A 26,163-nucleotide genomic window follows, 5' to 3' on the forward strand; every position below is an offset into this window, starting at 1 on the left:
CGTATATGTTTTCAAAGGCATAACAACACACAAAAGAATAATTAGATTTATGTATTTTGGATCCAAGTTTTTATTGTAAAGGGCATAAAGTTGGTCATACTGATCTCATTTTTTATTCAAGTTCATTAATTTAAAACTTAAAATTAATTTGCAATGATGAAAACTGAGAAAACCTTGTTTTTGATAAAACATCTCTTGTGTCGGTCATGAAAAACATTGTTTTTAAATATTAAAATAACTAATAAATCATAAGGCAGCCAACATATAGAGCAGGTTAGAGTAAACAGATGAATATCACATAAAAACAGTACTTGGATTTCAGGTTTCACCTCACAGAAGATCTATTGGATAATTCAGATCTTGAGGAGACTACAAGAGAGAAGAAGTATGCACACAAATTGATTTTCTACCTAAAATAAACACATCTTGCCCCACAGTGGCCATATATTTTATAACATCAGTGCCATTTTGTTGCCATTTTTTACAGTCCAATGTTTTCAGCATCTACTTATGGAAGTGAAAACCACACCCAATTCTGAGTGACTAAATGACTAAATTCTTTGACAGCATGGAACTTGTATATTAGCTTTGTAAATTGTGATATGGGGCATTGTATTGCTCCTGAGGAGCAGCTTGGTAGAGTGCATGACAGACTCAGCCAGCGTTGTGTGGATGTGTTTGTGAATGAATACGGCCTGTGTTGTAAAGCACTTCAAAAAGTCTAAAAGACTAGAGAAGCGCTTAAATGCAAGCACATTTACTATGTATAATTATATTTTATAACAATTTCAGAAACAATAAAATTCTACAAAACACAACAAAATTTCACAAAACACTAAATTTCACAAAACACTAAAATTGGTCTTTGGTCAGAAATCTGGCAACAACACTGAATGAAACAATGATACTGTAGAGAAGAAGCAGGAACAGGAAATGAACTTGTCAGTGTATAGCTTTTTTGGCCATATACCTAAAATATTAGTCAGTTAGCCATCTGAGGGCCTCCTCACGTTGTCTGTGAATTGCTGCATGATTCTGTGGACTAAGACTGCTTTGACAGACCTGAAATGAGTCTTAACCGACTTATATTTGCTATTTTTTTTTTTTGCTAGATTTGTATTGTATTTATTAAAAAGACTATTTGTATGTTCTTATGTATGTCAGAAATACATTTGTGAACCTTATTTATTTGTAAGTGAACATGTGTTTTATTTTAGTTGAGCATGTGTCAGGATGGCCGAGCGGTCTAAGGCGCTGCGTTCAGGTCGCAGTCTCCCCTGGAGGCGTGGGTTCGAATCCCACTTCTGACAGTACTTTTCTGTAATTTCCCAGTTATGGGTCTAATAAAGGATTATCTTATCTTATCTTATTTCACATTTGTAGATAATAATAATTTTTGTGTGCTTTGAAAAATATTATTTATCATTTATACATACATGTTAAATATCATTTATACATACCTCCCCAAATAAATCAGTGTATCTTTTTATGTACATTTATGTACATTAATATGGAGACTGCCCTGACAACATTGGTCTAACAAAAGTGAACAATTACATACAAACATTATAGACAACAGTAAATTATAATATAATGTACTTTTGTGTTTATCCACTCATATTTAAAACATCTAGAAAACACAATTTTGACTGTGATTCGCATAATTGAAATGCAGGACTGCAGATGGAACACAATGTTTCCTTTTGAGATTTTTTTGAAATTAGAATGTAGATTTTGAACTGTTTTTTTTTGTTGTTGTTGTTGTTGTTGTTGTTGTTTGTTTGTTTTTTAATTTCCATCTTGAGTAGGAACCAGTGTGTTCCAGAGCCCACATGTCACAGATGGAGTAGGGAAATCAGGGGGTATTATATATATTATAATTTTCATGGAATTTGTTGACAGAACATAAAAAGATTTTATATTTTCAATATTGCAATATTTAACTATGCTTTGGCAACATTGTTTGTGAACTTCTACTACAATAAGAATATCAAAATTGTGACACTGTGAAAACAGGGATGTGAAGAGAGAGAAAGAGGACAGCTGCTGTTCTGCTCTCATCATCTTGCTGCTGATGGGAAGAAAAACATCATCATCTTTCAGCTCTCTCCCTCTCTTTCGCATTAGACAACTCTCGCTCATTGGCACAACATCACAAGCATCAACACACTCATACATTACATACATCTGTGTGTGGGAGCAGTGAATGGGTGTTGGGACTAGGGGTGTCTCAGCTGTTGGGCTTGTCAAAAGCCTGGGAAAGTGGCAGGGCCCTCCTCAAAATGCCCCCACACACCCCACCGCCTCCAGTCCAGCCTGTTCACTGGTTCCCTTCATCCCAGACTCATGTCTGTGTGAAACCTGAAGCCCTGATTCTGATCATTTTTAGGAGATGACTCTGTGCTGGGACAACAGAGCAGCAATGGAAGGCTTAAGCAAATATTTGGAGCTAAACTACTCTTAAAATTACACATTTCATGTGCAGATCATGGGAACTATCAAGGAAGCTATTTCTTAAAGAGGAACTACACACAACATTTTGATTTATTTTTTGTGTCTTTGCACTGTAGACATAATCAAATAAATTGTTATTGGCAAATGATTCAATTCAATTCAATTCAATTCAATTCAATTCAGTTTATTTACATAGCTTGCTCAAGGGGGAATGTTGGGCTCTCTCTATTTACAATTTAATTAAAGAGTTTGGTCTAGACCTGCTCTAATTGGAAAGTGTCATGAGATAACTTTTGTTGTGAATTGGCACTATATAAATAAATTGAATTGAATTGAATATTATTATTATTATTATTATTATTATTATTATTAGTAGTAGTAGTAGTAGTAGTATCTTCTCTTGGCCATTATAATGAGGTTCATAAATGATTAAATGTTTCAGTAGACCTACCCATAGCACCATTAACAGGCACTGTGACCTTTGCTTGTTGATGTCCCATTTCAGAGGCTCCATATCAGAATATATGTTCAGTATTCAAGGATTTGTTTCTCTTGTCTCAGCAGTGAAGAACGTTTTAGGTGAAATATACTGGCTGTAGAACGATCTAATTTTGCGTGGTACATTTTAGAAATACAGAGTAGGTCATCACAACAGACAGGGGTGACAAAAATTATCACAGCCATTGTTTTCTCTGCTGTCTTCTCATGTACTATAACCCCTAATTTAATCTTTTCTTTCTTTTTTTTTTTTTAATTGAGTGAACCAATCCTGGTAATCCTGTCTCTTGAAATCTCTCACAGTCCGCTGTCAGAACGAGAATGATTATCATAAAGACTTGTGATCTTCAAAAATTAAATTTACCTCCCAGGTCTGGAGTTTCCTCGTCCCAGCTGGAGACAGCAGATACCTCCCGAGGAGCCACAATGAAGGGTGGGGTCATACAATCCTGATACAAGGCTTTTGTAATCCTGAGCTGTGGTGTACATGAAATCCCACTGTAATTGCCTTCCTAAAGGCAGGCCGGTTAGTGCTAAGATATTCACAATTCTCAAGACAGCTCACAAGGACAATGGTGGGGATTTACTTCCTATGTAGATCCTCAAAAGTGCTGAATATTATTAATGCGGGTGAAAGTCTCTATGTTCTCATAACACACAGTGAGCCCAGCCACGTCAGGAATAAAAGTTCAATATGAAAATCAAACATAAACTGAAAAGCATCAGAAGATGAACAAGCTGGAAGTGAAGACTCTGTTGCATAGCATAAAATAATAATAATATCAAAGTCAACAGCAAAGAACATGTTTCAATATGCTTGTAATTTCACATGCAAAAAACAGGGAAAGAAATAATAATATAACATTTCAGTATATCAGTAAAGATATGTAAGCAGACTGAAAGGCTCCTGTTGGAACCAACACTGTAACAATACAGAGTAAATTTAATGAAGACAGATCCCCTTATTAAATATGATATCGGAACTGAATGTTATACAGTAAAATCATATGATGTAGCATTGTACTTCAGTGGAACATCAAGGTACTTATACTTTACTTGAGTGCTTAGCATATGCTGCTTCATACTTTCACTCCACTACATTTTGGAGGCAAGTATTTAATTACGAATATATAGTTTTTATTCCGCTACATTTATTTGATAACTTTAGTTACTAGTTACTTTGTAGACTGCTGTATCAGAGCCAAAGGTAGCACATTTGAAAATTAACTTATTTTATCAGCAATCAGACGAAAAGAAAACCGATTTCAATAATTGGAAAAACACTTAATATTGAATCTATCAAGACCTATCTGAATGTATGTCCCTAAACTAGGATTTTACTATTAAACATAGGTCCACACAGTGCCTTCACAATGACAAGATGATATAAAGACCTTCACTAAACTCCTGATACCCTGACAATCACACACAGACAAAATATGGTGGTTTCATTTTGTCTTCATTTACACTCATTCTTCGACAAAAGCTCCAAAACATTCTGACCTTGCTTTTTTTTGTGTAAGTCTGTCTCACTGTAATTACAATGTAGGTCAAACAATGACTTATTTCATGTATGTGTATGTACAGCACAGTCCAAACTGTGAAGAAAAAGAAATCGTTTAATAGTGTTTCTTAAATCGATACTTTACTATTGTGCAAATCATAATCATCATCACAAATGTACAGCTGTCATGCTACCTCAGATGTAAGCCACATGCCATGCAGTTGCACCTTTTTTGTTCTAGTTTTCGCTGGACTGTTCACCTCTGTTTGTGTCTGCATATTGCCAGAAAAAAGGACAGCAAATAAATAGAAAGACACAAGTGGAAATGTTAACCTGCCACATTTATGTGACTGATATGAGAGATGCCTCCTCCATAATAAAGCTGGCAGAAGCTGCTGTTCCTTTAAACAACCTCCATGTATTCTATGCATGTTGCAGACTTGCAAACCATTTATCCTGTTCTTATTCCCCCCTTCTATTGTACTGGTTTAATCTGGAGCATCCACAATCCTGTCCCTGATGGCTGAAGTGTGCATTCACTGTGCCTGCTTACACATGTACATCACACACTGAGACCTCCGCTGCTCCTGCCAAGAAAGCAACGGGAGTCTCAAACTCCACCGTTTTACTATCAGAATGGAAACAGGATTTAAGCACATATCCAGGGAGCACAAAGAGAAGAGTTAAGAACTCCTGTATGTTCATGTATGGGTGGGTGGGTGGGTGGGTTGGTGTGGGTGTGCTCCCTTCATTTTGCAGTGCACCACAGAGGAAAAAATACACAAACTTGACATGAGAAAATTAAACTCTTTAGGTGAGACAATGAGCAGTAAGTCTATCACCTGAGAACAACCTTTGTTTCCTCAGTGTCCCTTCAATAATGAAATCTACCCTGGTGTTCAGCGCTGATCCACTGTGAGGAGAGACGATGAACAGGAGTAAAGAAATGCAATCGGAAGAGACTGAAACTGAATAGAGGGATGTGGCTTTCTTTTCGTTGCACAACGTACAAGACACTGGGGAGATCGTTAGGAGACGTTTGTGTTATGTTTCTAAATCCAAAAAGACATGTCCATGTGTTCTCCTCAGCTGCTCTGTTTTGTTTCCATATGAGAAATTTTAAATCTGTATTACCTAACACCGTTATGGGAGTTAGAGGCAAAAGTTGTCTTCTGAATATAGTAGCTACATGGAAAATCATCAGAGTAGAATATTTTTGATCAAGAGCAGCATTTTTAGATTTATCTATTCATGAATAGGTTTTTGGAAAGTCTATACCAAAGATATAAAGACATGTAATACTAAGCAATAAATATTTAATGTACAAAAAATAAGTAAAGCAGCACTTCTCAGCGAGGGAGAGGAGCAATAAAGGGTGACCCTGAAATCTATTCTTATGAACTATGATATGTTTGATATGAACACAGCTGTTGGCTCGAAATTGTGCATTTTCAAATTCAGATTGTATAAGTTTAATTCATTACATATTGCTCTTTCAGACCTTAGCTGTTATTACAGTTGTAATATAAAAAGTAAAAATGTAATAGTTTAGCACTGAACCTATTTTTTGATCTTAGTGATAGTGGTTTCACAACCTAAGCTTTAGAATATCTTCAGAACCTAAGCTTCAGAATATCAAATGAACAATTTAAGTTACTTTATTATTAATCCCAAGCTGGGAAATTACTTCTCTGCATTTAACCCATCATTGTGCCTTGCTCAAGGGCACATCAGCCGGCTAATGGGGGGTGGGGACATTATCACTCCACCACACTCAAATTTTTCCTGACCATCCGGTGGGGGAATCGAACCAACGACGTTCCGATCACAAGCCGCTTCTCCAACCTATAGGCCACGGCTGCATATCATGCATTTTGGTTCCTAAGTTGTCTTTTCTTGCTGCTGCATTGGCTTTGTTCTCCTTAAGACTTTAAAACATACTCTTTGTTCATTATACTTTGTAAATAGTGCCAATAACATTTTTGTAAGTAAAGGCTTTAGTTGACTTTAGATCATTACTGGAAAACAATTCTTTAGTTTTGTACACAACAGTCAGAGCTGCCAAACTCAGGTGTAGCAATTTTTTTTTTGTATTTCTGGTAAAGACGGTTTATCACTCATCCTTTTCTTGCCCTCGTTTTTCTCAACCAATCCCCAGATCACACAGAGAGATATTTCCACTATGTATACAATGTAATCATGTGCAGGTCCATAGGGTATATACTGTATTAAAGCAGTATGAATAAATGTATCCATTTCAAGATGAAAACTGCATTTCAAATTAAAACTGTACAATATGATGTGACGTGATATGCTAATACCTCTACCATATGGGAATAATACTCTGTTGGCATTTATTTATGCAAGTATTCAAGGCCTGTTAGATCACCTATGCTAAATATAGGTGATATATATGTGTGGAGGGCAGCCGTGGCCTTGAGGTTGGAGAAGCTGCTTGTGATCGGAAGGTTGCTGATTCGATTCCCCCACCGGACGGGCAGGAAAAATTTGAGTGTGGTGGAGTGATAATGCCCCACCCTCCATTAGCTGGCTGATGTGCCCTTGAGCAAGGCACTTCACCCCCAATATGCTCCCCTGGCGCTTGATGCAGCCCACTGCTCCTGTGTGTTTCACTGCATGTTGCATGTGTGTGTGTTTCAATTAGTGATGGGTTAAATGCAGAAAAGTAATTTCCCAGCTTGGGATTACTAACTTAAAAAATGCATATATATATATATATATATATACATATATATATAATATATTGGTCATGGTCATTGGTAGTGTTATTTCCATATAATGGCCTTTAAAGATATATGTAACATTTTCACATTAAAGTTTATGTTTAAAACAACAGATTTCTCTACTTAGTGAAAACTGTAATCTTATTCAAACTAATGTTTCATTTGGTGTATATAACTTTCAGGACAGAGTCAGAGAAGCTGACAAAGGTGACCAAACATAACAAACAAAACAAACATAACTGACTGAATCATGTCACATATATATATTAACAACCTTAGGACCGAAGGGTCGCAGGTTTGATTCTCTGGACCAGCAGCAAAAATTTGGGTGTTGGGGAGTTAATAATCAGTGCACCCCCCCCCCCCCCCACCCCCCCCCCCCCCCCCCCAGAAGCACGTACTGTACTGAAATGTTAGCATCACTTTTGCCGATCACAACAATCAATAATATTTCTAAGTGGTTTGTCTGCATGTGGTTTACTTTGTGGTGCCAGAGCATTGGCAAGTTATGTTGTCCTTTAAAGCCAATGTTTTCAGAGCACCTGTCAGCTCAGACATGTTGACTCAGAAATGCTGAAGTCTTTATCCACAATGAAGCTGATTGAGGGCTTGGTGTCGGAGCAGAGAGGTCTGTAAGACACCCAGCTTCCTCACAGCTTAATTTCAAAGTGCTACTGTAGTGAGGAGATTAGAAAGAGTGGGGCGTCGGGAGAGAGGGGCGGGGTGCGGAACAACAGAGGTTGCTACAGAGCTTAGTAATCGTATATTCAGGCGACTGCTGCAATAAGACATAAAAGACATCAGACTTCAGGAAAACCCTGACAGTAAATGAAAGACAAGGAAGGTGATAGCAGCAGCAGGAGTTAAGGGGTGGGAATGGTGGGTAAAAGGGTTACAAAACCTTATTTTGTCTCACTTCCCTTTGTTGTCGAGGAAAATGAAATCTGCAAGGTAAATAAAAGATGGAATGGTGGAACAACAGCAGTTGGGGAGGAGGGAAATAGGGATCTAAAAATGTATTTCTTCTGTCTGTTTCATACTGCTTAAGCACATAACTTACAAGCTGATATTATTATCCAATCATAACAATCTGTCTCCTGTAAGCTGATTGTAGAAGGTGCAATCCCCTCACTGTGGTGATCAGACAGCTGGGGCCCAGGTACATAATGTATCCTGGAATAATTACGGGATTTAGAGAGATGTTAGGCTTTGTAAGTGCTTTCATTGTGACAGTGTTGAGTGTCTGACACAGCTGTACTCCCAACACACAATACCCCTGGGCCTGCTGCAGTACAGACATGTCCTTTAATCACTGCATTCCTTGTGGTACATTATGTTTTCAGTCAGAGTGACAACATTTGTACTAACCGCAAATAATCATTACTGTAGAAGTCCCTTGTGATCTTGTCCTGAGTAATTGCTTATTAATTTTTTTCCCCAAATATTTGTCACTCTTGAATATTTTGGTGTTCTTCTATCTTGACTACAAAGAGTCAGAACAGTTTCTTTGGCTAAATGGTTTTAGGTGTCTTCTTTAAAGCTTAGTTTTAAGCTTAGAAATTTTGAAAGGCAGGTTTGGTTACATCTGATGAATATTCACAAAAGAAAAGAACAAAACTCCTCATCATTCACTAAAATCAAACAATGCACTTAATTATCCATACAATTAAAATGAACTATAAATTATTATTAGTAGTAGTAGTAGCAGTAGTAGTATTGATGTTGTTCTTACTGTAACAAAAGTGAGGGAGGAAAAATTATACCAATACTAACACAAGAAAAACAAAGTTTATTGCTCTGTTAGCTTCATGCCAAGCTGGGATACAATGTCTCTCTAAGGACTCGTGTGATGTGTCCTTCAAAAGGACTGAGGTCCAACGGTGTTTTATATGTTTATGTCACTCATCAATCATCAATTTCTCTGTTGGAATGGTCATAAATAACGGTTATTTCTAGTAGTCTTTTAACATATAAACCTACATAAAATTGAACCATTTGAATCCATTTGAAACCATTTTTGTTTAAAAGATAGCCTGTCAGCATCTGTTCATACAAATCAAATGCCCAGCAGGTTACTTTCTTCTCTGCATCGACGTGTGCAGAGCTACCGTGAAGAGTTGGTTACCATCCTTTGTGGGTTCATCACTCTGAGTGACCCCTTGCGCACACATGCTGTCATGTATGTGTGTCACGTTATGTCCATTATTACTGAGGAACAGAAGATTGGCCTTCATTGTAAACCCCTCCTTATATTGAAATCCAGACCACTCAAACCTTTCTATAATACAATCTACATTGGGGGCAGCTGTGGCCTAGAGGTTGGAGAAGCGGCTTGTGATCAGAAGGTCGTTGGTTCGATTCCCCCACCGGACGGGCAGGAAAAATTTGAGTGGTGGAGCGATAATGTCCCCACCCCCCATTAGCCAGCTGATGTGCCCTTGAGCATGGCACCTAACCCCCAATATATATGCTCTCTGGGTGGTTGATGCAGCCCACTGCTCCTGTGTGTTTCACTGCATGTTGCATGTGTGTCTCAATCACATGGGTTAAATGATGGGTTAAATGCAGATCCCAAAAATAGCATCCTCTGTTGATTGGTCTTTCACCATTTTCTTCTTTTAATATGCAAGCGTCTATACTCTCATCAGTTCAGTCCGTTTTTATTTCTGCTGTCTTTTAAAGCAATTTCCTCTGCTTCTGCACTCAGGCCCTGCTCTGTGAGTTACATATTGCACCATCCTAAAAATAGTCTGCTGTGGTCAGGTCTGGGTCACAGAGCCTCAGGCAGCAGTCAACACTGCTCCACTGTGGGCTTATACAGTCTTTTTCATTAATATGACTGCATTCACTCTGCTCAGCCTTTACAAAGGGTTTCTACTATCTTCAATCACTGGAGCTGTCACCAAAGCCTGGAGAGTCACAGATTTTCAAAGGGGGCTTAGATCATGATTAGGGTGTATCTCATCAGTGCAACAGGAAGCGAACTTTGCTAGTGGATTATCTTCATTATATTGGCTATGTTTCCATCAACATATTTTAAGAGCGTTTGACGTATTGCATTAGAAAAGGTTGATGGAGAGAGAAGAATTTATATACATAAAAAACATCCTCAATTTCAATAAAGTTTTTTTTCCATATTTCAAAAAAAGAATTAATGTACTTAATTGGATAAGGAAAAAGTTACAGTAAAGCTAACACTCACATGACTGGTCATTTGTTTCCGCTTCTTCTTCAAGAGAAGAAAAGGAAGGTGCATCCAACTGCTTCCTCCAGGATACTGTCATAAGATTCTCATTGAAGATAAGAGTGATTCTGCTATAAAGAAACCACAATGCAAAGGTAGTTTAATCTGCCACCTAGAGTACGTGTATGTAGGCTACAAGAATCATTTGCAAATATTGTAGGGAATTTGCATTTGTACATGGATAAAATGGATGTTAAGTTGTCTATATTTTGAAAGATACAAACAGACAATGAAAATGCAATGATTGAATCGAAAGACGAAAGCACATCTTTTCAAGAGTGTTTCAATAAAAATCTAAATCAAAACTAAAACATCAAATCAATCAAAATCAAAATTACTCATGTGCAAGTGGACTAGGCCTGAGCTGCCCTTAACCGCTATGTTAGCATGGTTGTTGGAAGCAACAGCGAGAAAAATTTGCGAATTTGCAAATTTCAAATATCTGCATGTTGATTTCCATACTGGAAGAATCAAACACTACGGTATGGTTTAGAAAACTGTTGCCAATAAAGGAATACTTGATTTGTACTAAAAAAAACATGTCTGACATGTACTGTGGCCAATGTTCTTTAAAAACAGCTTGAAGTCAATTGTTTTACTTTTTTTTTTTTTTGGAGGATGAGTCAGAGTGAAGGCGTCCTTCTCTCAACACTGCTGTTTAGCATCTCAGTATTAGTGTACATAAATTAGCACAAACCTCTTCCATTTTACTATCTGCAAACAGCATCTTCAGTGTTTTTTGAATGAAGAGCGGGAAACCTGTGGTCTTGGTCCAGTTGCAGAGCTTTAATGAACAGACAATTACGCCAGTGTTACAGTTAACACACCAAGAGGCTGAGGGGAGTAAATGCCAATACAAATTTCTCACTAGTCTAATACTTTCTACAGGTAGAATAAATTATACTATGGCACCATACACACATGCCAAACAGAAAGCAGAACAAAAGGAGCAGGACCAAGAGGTAAACAGGAGGGAATGGGGGTGGATATCTGTACATTTGATGTTCAATGTTCTCCTTGGTTTGGTGTCACTGCAAAAATATATATACACAAGAGTTTAACACAGCCAGTGTCCGAAGAGTTTCCATGGCTCTTGTGGAGGTGCAGAGATATTATAAAAGCCTTCGTACTAGATGCTGATGATTGCCCTCACCAAACATGGACACCAGTATCCAGTGGGAATGGAAACAAACTCATTAAACTCTGCTCTGTTGCATTTGTCTAAATGCATGATGAGGCAAGGATTTAAACACTGAGTCTCTCTGGAATGGCATCAGATGCAGAGCAAAAAGTGAAAGAAAGAACTTCATAATGCAGAAGCATATTTTGGTTGTTCAAGTACTTTTTTTATGTGTGGAATGATGGGATAGAGGGAATGAGTCTGTTTGGTCTCTGTTTATCCTCCAGCTCATGACCCTTGAAGTGGTTTCTGCTGGATAACAGAACACAACTTGCAGCATTGTTGTTCCTCTCCTGAGCAGTGCAGTAGTTCCTGTGGAAAGTGTGGAGGAGCTTTCCCTTTGGTCAGTTATGGTTCATAAGAAACAAGTGAGGAAGATCACACTTGAAGGCAAGTGGATGCCTTCATGGAAAAGGTGCCATTTGTAGTTTGTACTAAAATAGCTGACTGCTTTATCATTCTTAAGGTTGACATTATTGAAACATTTTATTGTATTCATAGAGGTCAGGATAGGCTGCCTCTGCCAGGTTTTCTGTTTGATCATCAGCAACTAAAAGGTTGCACAGATGCAACTTGCCAGGTGGGCTATAGGCTCGGTCGACCTCTCTGCGTTTCATAGACACCTTGAATTTACCTTTTGTGCATCTGAAGGCGACACACTGGCTTTAAATGAACCTTCAGTGGAAACACATCCGCGTCAGTATCAGATGATCAGAGCAACTGCACAATGGGACGTAATTAACAAAGCATTTTAGTCCTGAGAGGCATGGAGGCTTGGGGTTTGAGTGGAGGGTCTCACACTCAAGTTTTAGCCAGGAGAGTGGAGTTCATATCTTGCCTGAAATAAAACACAGGTCTTTTTCGAAACCTAACCACATACCTTAAGTGAAAAGTGGTGTTTCTTTGAGCGTTGGCCACAGACACTAAAGGGTACCTTGCACAATGGACTAGACACACAATGATGTGTCAAAGTGTAGGTATGTGACAAGCTGGTATGAGATTGTGTTGGCTCAGTGGGCTGCTGTGTGTGGAGCCAGTAGACTTTTACAGTTAATTCAGGGTTTATGTCAACCAAGTCGAGTTGGTGATTGTTGGAACAATAACCGCAACTAACCCAGTGAGGTGTGAGTTAACAAGGAAATTAAACTCCCCTAAGTTTGAGAGAAACTTGAATTCAAAAGTTGTACTGTACTATTTTTCTCTTAATAAGATAAATAAGTGCAAATTATATATATATATATATAGATATATATATTTTCTTGACATTTTGTGAGTTTGTTTATTCATGTATGAAGGTGCTATTCACAGCTCTCCCAGCTGATATTAAATCACAAAGGGGAACAACAGTACTCAACTTATTATTCTTATTGGGTAACACTGTCGCATAACAAGTTACTTTATAATGGCAGCAATCTTGTAATGTAACAAATTACTTTTAAAAGTAAAGCTACTCAAAACTGGTAATGAGTTTTGTGTGGATTCACATAATGGCTCTGTTTTGACTATCTGACTCAAACATTTCAATTCTCAGATGTAAGCTGCTTTTCAGACATTGTGGGCATTTCTATTGTTAAGACTTTTTAGTGTCTCAGCTTGCATCAACAGCCAACTAAAACAGGGGTAGATTGGAAAACTAAAATATGATCAAACGTCTCTAATATAAGCCTGTTTCAAAAGAAGGCCTGGTTCTCTCCGCAGTTGAGGTAAGTAAAGTCGACTATTTGATTTACAGTATTTACTGATCATCCCCAGTGAGCTGAGAGGAAACTTTAAGACTTCAAATATAGGCACTATAGCAAAATGTTGTATCTGTAATCATCCTTAACCAGTTGACATGGGCAGGTTATCACATGAAAACACTGTCAGTAAACATTTCGCAGGTATTCTCAACATGCACACTCTGTTTGATATGTTGAAGAGAAACATAATCCACACAGCATTATATTTCCTCAAGGAATTCATTTAGCAAGCATGAAACAGTTATTTATAAAAGGAACTGTGGATATACTGGTTAACTGAAGAAGACCGTTAACTCGTCCAGTTGTAACAAGTAAACTGATATGATCATAGCTGATGTTAGATTGTCGTAGTACTGTCCAGTGTTTTTCATGGATAAATACAATGAGTAGACATGGAATTAACTTAGATCAAAAGAAAATGAGAAAAAGAACTGTTATGAGTGATACTAAGCTGTCAGAGATACTAAATGTCCAGATCCAACAAAAGTGGAGTGTGATTGTCACATTGGATGTCAGTTGCTCCATCAAGAGATTGTTTGACCTCCAGCAATTGCAAAAGCTCTTCAGGAGGTCTTGTTGTTGTTGTTGTTGTTGTTGTTGTTGTTGTTGTTGTTAAAAAGGACTGCAGTGTTACAACAGAGACAGGATTGGCTGAATTTGTCCACATCAGTCTGCTACAGAGTTGTTTTTCTCCCTTACATACTTACACACACACACACAACGGCCGACACTTTTTTCTTTATAAGCTGCCAATATTTTGTGCTGATATAAAGTTAATTGGTTCAACATAAAATACAAAATATTTTAAACTTGAAACACTAAAAGTCATCCAGGACCAATGCGTCTACTTGGGATCCAGCACTTGAAAATGCTCTTTTTGTGTTGTTTAAATTCTCTGTGATGCTGTGTCAAAAGTACAACATACTTGAATATGAGGTAGCATCCATGAGCTGTAATCAAATCACATGTGCAGTTGTCCGACAACCCAACCAGAAAAGTACGGCGGGGAATGAAACACGACTTAAGTAACAATGCGGACTTAACAGAGTCAGTGGGTTGTTTCCCTCAGGTGTGTTCAGAGTGAACACAGAGAGTTTTTCACATGAATGTTACACAGTGTTATGGCATGATTTGCAGCCGTTCTCATTCTCAACAGCTCCAACATAGCAGCCTGGTCAGTGGTACGATATGTGTTAGTATAGTTTAAAAGTAAAAAGTATGAGGTACAAAGAGTGAGAAAAGTCCAAAAAGTGAGAAAAGTGGCCTGGGTGGAGACCAGGATGTGAGTCCTGTGTGCAACAAAATGTTTGATGATTTGTCTTGAATTTATGTTAGCTAGTTAACTTATGACACACACATATGTTATTTACATAAGTCATCTTTCTTATTTTAACCAAAAGTATGATCTTTTCCTGAACCTAACCAGGTAGATTTTGTGCCTAAACCTAACTGTTTCACACATTAATGACAGTCCAAGGTCGTAACATGTCATAATCTGTGGAATTTTGTCAGCAAGCTTTCTTTTTGAGAAGTCCAACTGGATGTTATATATGTATTGTTGCTAACTTGACAGCAGAGCCCTGCACATGACAAAGTGACTCTGCAGGGGTAAGAAAAGCATCAGTTTGGAGCTTTGGATCACTGACCAAGCTGCTGTATGGGAGTTAGAATGTGTTCTGAACAGACGCAAAATCACATATGAGTTCTAAATGTTTCAACTTCAGAAGAAAGAAAACGCTTCAGTCTGTAACACCATTAAACAATGAGTGTAACGCATCATTTTGTTGTTTGCTGGACCACGGTAGAGCTGTTTCTCTGTTGTTTAGCTCTTTCACTTTGACAGACATTTCATGAAATCACTTGTGTGTCATCCTCACGTGTAAATAGTGAGGACATGGAGTTTATGGTTCATAAGAAACATCTGTCCCAGGTTATGTGAAATATGTTTTGGATAGCACAGGTTACACTCAGGCTTCACATAGTAATTATACCTACTTCATAGTTATCCAGTACGGTTAAACACACTGATGTTGTGTACAAATTTTGTTACAGTATTATATTATAATACAATATTATTATATATTATATATATTATATTATAATATTGTATAAGAACACATTAAAAAACACTTTACAACATTGGTAAGAGTGGAAGTCGTTGTTGCGGATTTGGTTGGTCCCATGGGGAATGTTTAAAGCTTAGACAGCTGCATCGTTCTGGAGAAGCAGTAATAAAATAAAATGTGAAAAAGCTAAAAATCAGCCCCACATATATCTATGACACACACACACACACACACACACACACACACACACATCTCTGGGAGGTTCATATGGATGGCAGCAGGAGGTGGGGGTTGTGCTGGTGGCTAGGTGTCATGTTGTTTGACTATGTTAGGTGAGGGCTAATAAGCCTGGCCAGTCTCAACCTGCAGCAGTCCCAGCACAGCTGAGTGGTCGGCCAGCTTCATCCTGCGCTGACTGGACAGGCTGACATTCTTCGCCAAATAATCCACAGCAGCTGCAGAAGACAGGAGCAACAATTAGTCATCTTCAGCTTTTTCTCACACAATTAGCATTGTGACAACTTTTTATTCATGTTTCCATGCTTAGTATTTTTACTTCAAATGTAGAACCAATCTCAGTGCACATGGTGTCTTAAGATGGTGTCCATTGCAGTGAGGAATCAACATTTATTTTAAAATGATGATTTAAAGTCAACACCCCTTCTAAAAGACAACAAATGGCAGTTAACATAATCAAGGAAGTACTAATGTTTCTTCCAAAACATATTTGGCAAAACCTAATTTCTAGGACACTAGATTGTTTTGTGCTCAAGTGACTCTGTGTGGGATCGAGCCCAAGTAAACTACAGTGTGTGTGCTCATGGTAATGAAGGAACATAACACCCTGTGCAACAGTAACGCTCTCTGACATGTTTTTAAGAACAGCTGATTGATAAGCTATAGCAGGCTTTGATGTACACACAGTATTTGTTAGGAGACACATTCATTGTAGGTTTGGCTCTGCACAAGAGAGCTGTTAACAGGAAGAAAAGGAGAATATTACCAGACTTATCCCTAAACATGTATTGTATTGTTACAGAATTGTGAAAACTATGTCTGACAGACAGACAAAAGGAATCAGCACAGACAGAAAGACAGAGAGGCAGGGAGTCTTGAGTAGAACTGTGCTTCTTGGAAAGATGGCATTAATGCTCAGCATATGAGTGGTGGATGTTGCCCCTCCCTGGTTCAGCTGCTGATAACTTCTCTTTTATAGGATAGGAAAGAGGAGGGGAGACAGCAGAGCTGATGTGACATGGTGTGTTTGGTTGTGCACGAGTGTCCGTTGTAGCTTTCGGGAGGTGATAAGTAAGGCATGTCAGTTAGGATGCTAGCATGCACAGAAAGGATGCTGTCACTCTGTCCTGAGGAATGAGAGAAAGAAGAGCACCTATGGGTGGGCAGGTCTGTCTGCCAACATGCCAGTCACCCAGACAGCTAGTGGGGGAGCAGTGTGTGTGTGTCTGTATGCATGTGTGTTTCACAAGGGTTTAGTGAGACCCTCTAAAGGAAGCTGTTTTTCCTGTCAGCCAGGTTTATACCTTAAATCCCTGTCAAGCAGTCACACTGAGAGTGCTCTGCCTCCAAGACAGAGCCTATCTGATAAGACACATATGTACACACAAGTGCGCACATATTCATGGGCATACACACGCGTGCAGACACACACACACACACACACCTCAGCCATTTTGACAGTATGTACTTTAATCTGTCGGAAGCTTCCTGTAATAGAACAAGAGAAGAGTCAAATGTCTAAAGTGAACTATCTAATCTGTCTGCGGGAGAGAGAGGTGTGGGCAAGGGACCACAGCCAAACCACAAACACACACCACAGAGGATCACTTGTAGAGACCAGGACATTTTCTTAAGTATAACTTTGTCGTTGCATCAATCTTTTTGTTGTTGGTAGTCATATTAGTCATTAAACACATTTTAAAGGAAAATCTAAGCAATTAATGTGGTAAGCATATTCTTATCATAAGACTTGGGTCTTATACTCCCAGAAACTCCCAAGGTAGTGTTGTCAGTCTTAAGAAATGGCAGAGATAAACCACTGGGACCTAGTGTGTGTGTGTGTGTGTGTGTGTGTGTGTGTGTTCATGTTCATGCTGTTGGCAGGAACAGCTGCAGGTAAGTGATGTTTTAATCAAATAGTCCAGGCCATAGGGAATAAACACAATAATATTGACTGAGCAGAGCTAGTCCAAAAAGGTTTAGTGGTTAAAAGTATCCAGACATAAAAAGAAAATAAATCATGTTATGATTCAAATAATTAAAAGTTAGCATAAAAAAAAATGGAGAATTTGGATGAGGAACCGGCACTGAAGTGCACCAGTGTCCTCCCAGCATCATCCGGGTACTTCAGCAACCAGAAGATGTGCCATATCATAGATTGAAAATGAAACTTTGAAAAATACTGGAAGACAAAGTAATCCAGGTTTTTTCAGAGATTTTCAAAGTTTAGATAGCTGGCAGGATAACATTCAATGAGCATATACAGCACAGCTTTCCTGACAGCTATATTTATATTGGCTGTATCTGCAGTAAGGCATTTGGTAGTGTGCCCTTTATGTGGCAAAATGGAAGGAAATAGATTGAAGTGCTAGATGGGTGCGTAGTGTGCATTCTTTACAATGCAACAATAAATGTTTTTTGTTTTTTTTTAATTTCCTTTGAACTATCTTTACACCTGGTCTACAGATAGACTGTGGGATCTTAGTCAATACACCAGAATACACAGCAACCTCTGTTAATTGTTACATGTGAACTTTGTGAACAAGCCCTTTGAGACAAACTGCTTGTAAAAATGGGCTATACAAATAAAGTTGACTTGACTTGACTTGACTTTTGTTACATTCATTCATTCATTTTCTATCCGCAAGGGACTGGAGCCTATGCCATCTGACTACGGGGATACACCCTGTACTGGACGCCAGTCAATTGCACGTCTGACACACAAAGCCTGACACACACTCACACCTTGGGGCAATTTAGAGTAGCCAATTAACCTAATGTGCATGTTTTTGGTATTGTGGGAGGAAGCCGGAGTACCCGGAGAAAACCCACGCAGGCACAGGGAGAACATGCAAACTCCACATAGAAAGGCCCAGACCGGGATTCGAACCTGGAACCCTCTTGCTATGAGGCAACAGTGCTAACCACTGCACCACCATGGCACCTCTCTTTTGCTACATGTGAACATGTATGTACTCACAAATGACATGCAAACTGTGCAACTGTTTGATAAAGTAAGTTTGTTTGAGGCTGGCGACCAGTCCAGGGTGAACCCGCCTCTCGCCCATAGTCAGCTGGGATAGGCTCCAGCTCCCCCGCGACCCTGACGGATAAGCGGTATAGAAAATGGATGGATGGAAGTTTGTTTGAGGAGCTGTTTTTGTTGATCAAAACGCAGGATGCTAAGTGCAGTCGGGTGTGTTATTCCCAATGCACCAACAACCTGCTGGAATACTTGGTATTTGGTATTTTTGTGCCACGGGGCATGTGGGATACACTTGCTGAAGTAGGATAGGATTTGGTACAACTCATCATCTACATTGCTTATTATAAGGAACTCAAATAAACTACTGCAACATTTAACCCTGAGTCAGTCACAAAGTGATGTCATTATGCTCTTTCAGTTAGTGACTGAGTCATAAAGCAAAGGTGGTTTCCATTAGAATGTTACACTGTTATTTAGTCTGAACAAGCAGGACTCACTCTGGCCATACTGACTGTACTGGTAGCCGGCGGCAGCAACAGCTGGGTCCATGCTGTAACTGGTGGTGCTGTACGTCGGAGGGCAGTAGGACTGGGACGATGGAAGACTGTCCACTGTCTTAATGGAGGACTCAGCTGGACGCTGACTGCAGGTGGCTGTGATGGCATTAGATGGAGAGGAGTCCAAGGCGCTGTGCAGTGGTGAAATGGAGAAGTCGTGTTGTGGCTGTGAGGAAACACCACTGGGGTTACTCAGGATGCTCATCACCTGCAAACACAGAGGAGGAGATGGAGTCAGCAGGCTTCCTTTCCCCAACACCTTGGTTCAACGCCCACTGCTGAGATCACCATGAAACGTGCTCTGAACATTCAGGACAATACTTTCTTAGCATTTTAGTGCCTTTTAGTGTCACCAAAATGTCACACTAGCACACTGATATCTCGGTATCAGAATGTCATCTAATGAACCATGCCCTCTTCATGATCTCACATGAAGTGAGCTGGTGGAAATCAGCAGATTGACTTGAGAATAATACATAATGCTTTGGTGCATTTTTTCCTTCAGTTTTACTTGTCTTCTTGTCAACAGTATTGATGCTTTAATAGAACTTTTATCGTCATCAAAGTATTCACTGTGAAGAAGTTATGTGCTTGCGAACGTGCTATTTGTTAAAATTAATGTTTGTGACAGCATTGATAAATAATTACTCTTGTTTGACGTTGTTCTGGGACAGTGGGCTGTTAGTGTTTACATGGGCCTTGAAAACCTGGTTGGCCTGGTAATAGCAGTGCTGTTTCAGAGAGAAAAGAGACAGAGAGGAGAGGGAGGAGAGGAAAAGAGTGACAGAGAAGCACAAGCAGAGAAGTAGAGCTACCAAGACCCCAAGAGAACGCAAAGCCTGACTTTGGAAAGGAGGAGGTTTTTAGCAACATGACACTTCTGTTCACGGAAACAAGGAGATAGCCTGTCACTGCAGAGCAGCCCGTTGTGGTACTTGAAATTGGAAATTATCTAAATTTTTATATTTAGCACAAACTCACTAACTTCAGTTAAAGGCATTAAAGGTGAAATACTTGGGCAACCATCGTACAAGAAAGACTAACAGTACATGATCTTTGAGGGCTAAGAAACCCAATCACAATAGTAAATACAGAGAAAGGGTTGCACTGATGGAGCCTGCCACAGTTACCATATCACGTTGCAGATGTGAACACTGTGATTGAGGAGAACTGTGAACCTGGCATTAGATTGTGAGACTGGACTACAGGAATTTTAAAAGTGTGTTATATAGGCAGAATACAGTTTCATTGTGTTTTTACAGCATTTCAGTGACTGTTTTTGAATTTACATATATTAAATGAAATAATTTTTCAAGATTTGTAAATATAAAATAGCCAACTAAATATCTACAGTCACTTTGAGTCTTTGAATTTTGAACACCTTTTCAACTACAAATCACCAGTATTATTATTTCTGGTTCACACTCACACCTTACATTCAAAATGTAAAGAATAAATAAAGAATAAAAGTAGTAATTTAGCACTTCTCAGCTGCCCTGTAGATGTCCATTTTGTCTAGAGACATTGTCTTATCATTACTATTAAACCTAAAATTTCAAATGGAATGGAATGTTTGCAGCATACATGCAATGCAATAAGATTAAAGGTAATTTAGACAGCAGTGTTCCAAGTAGAACCGAAGGGGAAAAAATATGGAGTCCAGTTGGGTTGGGTTTACCCCCAGACCTTGTCAACTAATAGAACTGCCTTTGGGCATCTTTGTACCACCATTGTTTAGCTCAGTGTGGTCTTTCGTTAAAAAGTTAAGTTAGCCTTTTATGACAAAACTAGCACTCTATGTGAACAAAAGTGGCTAAAAACAAAACACTCATCTTTTCAAAAGATTCTGTGAACACCAGTATAATCAAATTCACCTCCTTAGTTACAAAGTAGCAGAAAGCTAACTTGAAATAGCTGATAGCTATTTCAGCTGATAGTGTTTGCTAACCATGTACAGGTTAATGCTATCTTTTACATGACCAAATGACTCACTAATCCGGCTGTGTTTCTAGGTGCCTGAAAAAATTTGACGTGGTCCATCCGAGATCCTGTAATTAAGTACTACATTATGTGTGAAGTTATCAGGGGTTATTGTGACATCATGTTAATGTTGCTGTTATGTTTTGCTGCAGTCATCTGTGGTCATGCACACCAGAAGTGTGGGTTACACATTATAATACAAGAGAGAGAATGTCTTTTTTATGCACTGACATGCAGTAGATCTGTTGGTGCTTCTGAAAGAATCATCTCTGTTCATTAAAGCCTAATCTACATGTGAAATCCTGCAAGTACTGAGGGTTTATTCAATTTCAACTTATTCAATTTATTTATATAGCACCTTATACAATCAAAATTGTCTCTAGATGCTTTACAGAGACCCAGGGCCTGAACCCCCGAGCAAGCAGACAGTGGCAAGGAATAACTCCCTTTTAACAGGAAGAAACCTTGAGCAGGACCCGGCTCGCAAGGGAGAACTATCCTGCTGATAGTCAGCTGGGTGAAGGGGGGGAAAGAAGAGGTAGACAGGACAGATTGGAGGTTCCATTGTTGTGTTTAGTTTATGCTATGAAAAGTTAGCCTAAGAATCACATCCACAGTTGTATTTATCAGTATGGATATAGTATGCATAATATGAACAATAGAAACTGGTAACAATCATACCGAACAAATGGTGTGAATCTTGCAGGATAAAGCGTACAGTGTTCTATTTCTTCTATTTCAACATGCATTTTCACATGCATCTCAAATGAACACTTCTCACTGAATCGTATTTCCCTGGTTTATATGGAAATAAATATTTGACATAACATAAACATATGACATTTGCAAAATTTACAAGAAAAATTTGGGATAGACAAATTTCACCAACTTTATTATTATTATTATTTATAACTTTATTTCCTAAAGGGTCACAAAAGTGAATGTTATCTTTAAGGGAATCTGGGGAGTTTCTCCACGGGCAACAAAGAAGGAGCCTATATTGCTTACTATTTACTGTACTTCAGTAAAAAAGTCTACTGTCATAAATTTAATTCCAATGGTAAAATAAGCTGAAACATTCTGTTCAAACAGCTGCTAAATATTGACAGGTAAGATGTCCCAGAGCAGACAGGCTGGGAAGGCGATGCTGCAAGGTACTGACACTTTGAACAAGTGTAGTGTTTAATGTTGCATTTACAAGAATGCAGGAAGGTTCTAAAATTTGAAAAAGCCTTTTTTGCAGATGTTTTATTAACTGAGTAATGAGTAGTGCTTACCTTAGGTAAGACTTTATTTGCAGGACACATTCATGTACACAGTGCTAAAAAAATGTGGCTAAATGTAGCCTAGACTGCCGCTGAATGTGGTCTTAGTGATCAGATCCCAATGTGAATTCAATGCGTCTTGGATGCATTCACACCGGACCTTAGAGCTGTCCATTCGTGAGCAGATCATTCAGGGTAAATGTTAATTCCTGGTGTAATCAGCCTCTGTGTGTCTTGGTGCTTTCACACACTGTTTCTGAAGTGTAAATAAATACAATATGGATCATTTCAGACAAATAAACATCTATCAGACAAAGAGTTTTCCTTTTATATAATTTGAATGTCCTCAGCTGTTCTGTTGAAGCCTTTTTTGTTTACGCTTATGTCAGAAGAAACCCACTTCTTTGCTGGTTTCTAAGCTCAGTTTGCTTCTGCAGCTGCAACCCACTGATAGCAGTACTACTTACAGATACTGTAGCCAGGAGCTAATGCAGGGCTTCTTAAACATTACCAGCATTTCACAAAAACAGTAGGTGTCCAGTGGTGTCAAAGTGTGTGAATCTTCTGAATACGAATGAGCACAAAAATCCACACTGAAGAATAGTTTGAATTTTTAGTTTTTTAAAACCTGTGTAATACATTTATGTTTTTGGTCCACATTTACCATTAGTTGTTTCAATTCAATTGCTGGCCTTTTCTCTCTTTCCTGATAGCTTTCTTTCACTGCTGAAGCTTAGAAAATAGCTATATATGTATTTCACCTGAGGTTCAGACCATACTGTTGCTGTTATTCATAAAAGTAGAATGGGAGGACGAGCCTTTATTTATCACACACCCTTACTGTGGAACCAGTTGCCAATCTGGGTTCGACAGGCAGACACCACCTCCACCTTTCAGGCCAGACTTAAAACCTTTCTGTTTAGTAAAGCATATAGTTAGCCTCAAACAAAGTGTGTAGGGCTGGTAGGCATAGTTACAGTCACTTCTTGATATACAGCCACAGGTAGAATAGGGCTGACCAACTGTTAGTCTTTAATCTCTATCATAGCTATGCTGCTATAGGCCTATGCTGCCGGGGGACACAAACATGATCCACCAAGCAGTTCACCCACCTCCACAACACCTCCACCATCTCTACTCCCCCACTTCCTCTTCTCTTCTTCCTCTCCCCTACTGTCCTCTCATCAGGTCAACATATAATTCATTATTTTATGTTACTAACTGTGTGTCCAGTTCTCCTTGTAGTTTTGTGTCTCCCTCCCTTTCTATCTCTCTCTGTATCTTTCTGTAGGTCTTTCTCTATCCAGATCTACATGTTGAACTGCATCCAGCCCTCTGACAAACCCAGTGACAAACCCAGTGTCTACTATCAACATCTGCCCATGTCGTTCTTCTATGTAGTGCTAATTAACTTAAACAACATATCAGCTAAAAAACAAATACATACAACACATAGTCTTCAGAATTCCAATTATAACAACCTGTCATGTTTGTCCTTTGTAATTTATGATGTTTACTGCATGTATGTCTCTCTCTCTCTCTCTTTCATCCTCTCTGTCCTGTCTACCTCTTCTTTCCCCCCCTTCACCCGGCCGACTATCAGCAGGATAGTTCTCCCTTGTGAGTCGGGTCCTGCTCAAGGTTTCTTCCTGTTAAAAGGGAGTTTTTCCTTGCCACTGTCTGCTTGCTCGGGGGTTCAGGCTCTGGGTCTCTGTAAAGCATCTAGAGACAATTTTGACTGTATAAGGTGTTATATAAATAAAATTGAATTGAATTGAATTGCTGTATATCTCAGTGTTTGCAGGGGCATCTTATCTACATGACCATACTCCAGTAGTTAAAGGGAAATGTTTCTGATTTTCAACAAGCTTTGTATCACCATAATGTAGGTAGTATATGCAAGTGAAATATCTCCCCAGCTCCACACTATGGGTGTCAAGTTTCATGCTGGTGTATTTTTACTGGCTCTAGGTCTGTTGTACAGATTGTGGGTCTGTTGTTCAGATTTTAATTCTGCATTTTCCTACATCCACCTGCACTGACACAAAAAGTATAAAAGTTGGTTTGAGAGAGGAAGCTATCCCTTATTCCTGCTTCCAAATTGAGTGTTTCTCTCAATTTTAACTCAAATCAATCTGTAACAAGGCAGTACTGATGAAATATAAATATATAGATTCTGTTACTGCATTTTTCATTTCATCTGGTTGCAATACGACATTGTTTGTTACCAGCCATAATTTTTTCTGTTTCTAGAAGATTTGCGAGATTTTTACATTTTGAGCAAAAGGGAGCACTAATTACAGAAGGATTTGTTTTTTTGTACAGCATAAACATCTTTTCAGCAGCAAGATATTCCTTTATTCAGACACATGCAAAGTTTTGAGTTTTTCTGGATATAAAATAAAATTGTATAGATATTCATTAATGCTGGAATAAAGATATGCTGTATGTGAGTCATGATCTTCACTCAAAGTAGTGAAAAATGACACATACATATAAAGTTTGGTGGATGAGGTGAAAAGCCTCTATTTCAAACAATATGAGAAGTATTTACTAGATGAAGAGATGAGGGGAGAACAGAGTTGTGCAGGTTATCTTTGTGCCACACATTCAGATCTGTTTTCAGCCTCATACTACACTCCTACACTCCATTATCTCCTAGATCCTCCTATTATTATTCAGTTAAGCTTAATGCTTGGTTTCCAAACAGTGAGCTGAGGGATAATAAAAGAAAGAACAGAATACAATCAAAGATGAACTGTTTGTTAACTTTCACTGTACTATGTGCAAGTTAGGCATATGTTGTTTCATTATGATCTACTTCACAGTTTCAGGTTGTGGGTAGATACACTGGCTGGTATTATAACTGATCCTGATATTTTTCTGGGCTCAGATACGAGTATCTTCAATGGAATCATACACATCAGACATTAATTGCAAATCACACTGAGCATATCAGATGCAGTTAAAGGTAATTATGCAATCAGTTTGTGCTATTTTACTATAAGCAGATGTGTTTTTCTTGTCTGAAAAAAAAAACCCTGTAAATACCAACTGCCCGCTCAGTGATGAAAAAAGTAAGTCAAATTCAATGTCGTGAGGAAGATGGATTAAAACATACAGAGCTGCAACAACAAACAAATGCATTCCGAAACTGCCTGAACTGGAAGTTAAATATCATTTTCCCAAAGTCAGACCCAGAGACAACCTTCATATGTTGCTGTGAGGTTATCAAAACAACAACACATCATTGAAATCAGCTGAAGTTAATACGCACCAATTATGGCATTTTAGACCTTTTAATTTTAAAACTTCAAATTTAGCATTATTTCTGCATTATTTCTCACAAAATGATCTTAGTTCAAGGGATCACTTACTCTACTACATGTTAGGAAACTTTCAACCGCATCAAACAGGCAAATTGCAACTGTCTCAACCAGAACCAGAATCCAAACACAACACTTCCTCCATGTTCATCTGTTGTCATTATACATTTGGTACAATCCATTTCCATCAACACATCATGTCATACTCACCCCTCTGTTACTCTGACTTTGTACTTTTAACTCTTATACTGTTCTTATTGTCTCATTAATTCATGCCATCTCATTTTTGTTTTTTGTTTGGTGGTTGTTTTTAGTTTTAGTTTTTTTGTTTAATGGTAAGTTGCTGTCAATAAGCCCAACACTTCCTTCAAAGCTCTGTTTCA

At 38.5% G+C, this 26,163-nt stretch overlaps 1 protein-coding gene and 1 non-coding gene across 3 annotated transcripts in view; one reads left to right on the forward strand and one right to left on the reverse strand.

The window, feature by feature from the left end:
* The first annotated feature begins 1,227 nt into the window (after positions 1 to 1,227).
* On the forward strand, positions 1,228 to 1,310 carry trnal-cag. The gene has a single exon. It is a non-coding gene; the product is annotated as a tRNA-Leu (tRNA).
* A 12,253-nt stretch (positions 1,311 to 13,563) lies between these two features.
* Positions 13,564 to 26,163, reverse strand: part of LOC124063567 (paired box protein Pax-7-like) — a 59,439-nt gene continuing 46,839 nt past the window's right edge. For both annotated transcript variants that reach the window (XM_046397347.1, XM_046397348.1), the window contains exons 8-9: positions 19,150 to 19,417; positions 13,564 to 15,884 (exon numbers count right to left, since the gene is read on the reverse strand). In XM_046397347.1, the coding sequence (XP_046253303.1) occupies positions 15,769 to 15,884; positions 19,150 to 19,417 (384 nt within the window). In that variant the 3' untranslated portion in view covers positions 13,564 to 15,768. The remainder of the gene's footprint in view (positions 15,885 to 19,149; positions 19,418 to 26,163) is intronic.

Source organism: Scatophagus argus, chromosome 8, assembly GCF_020382885.2.
Source record: "Scatophagus argus isolate fScaArg1 chromosome 8, fScaArg1.pri, whole genome shotgun sequence".
Classification (NCBI taxonomy): domain Eukaryota; kingdom Metazoa; phylum Chordata; class Actinopteri; family Scatophagidae; genus Scatophagus; species Scatophagus argus.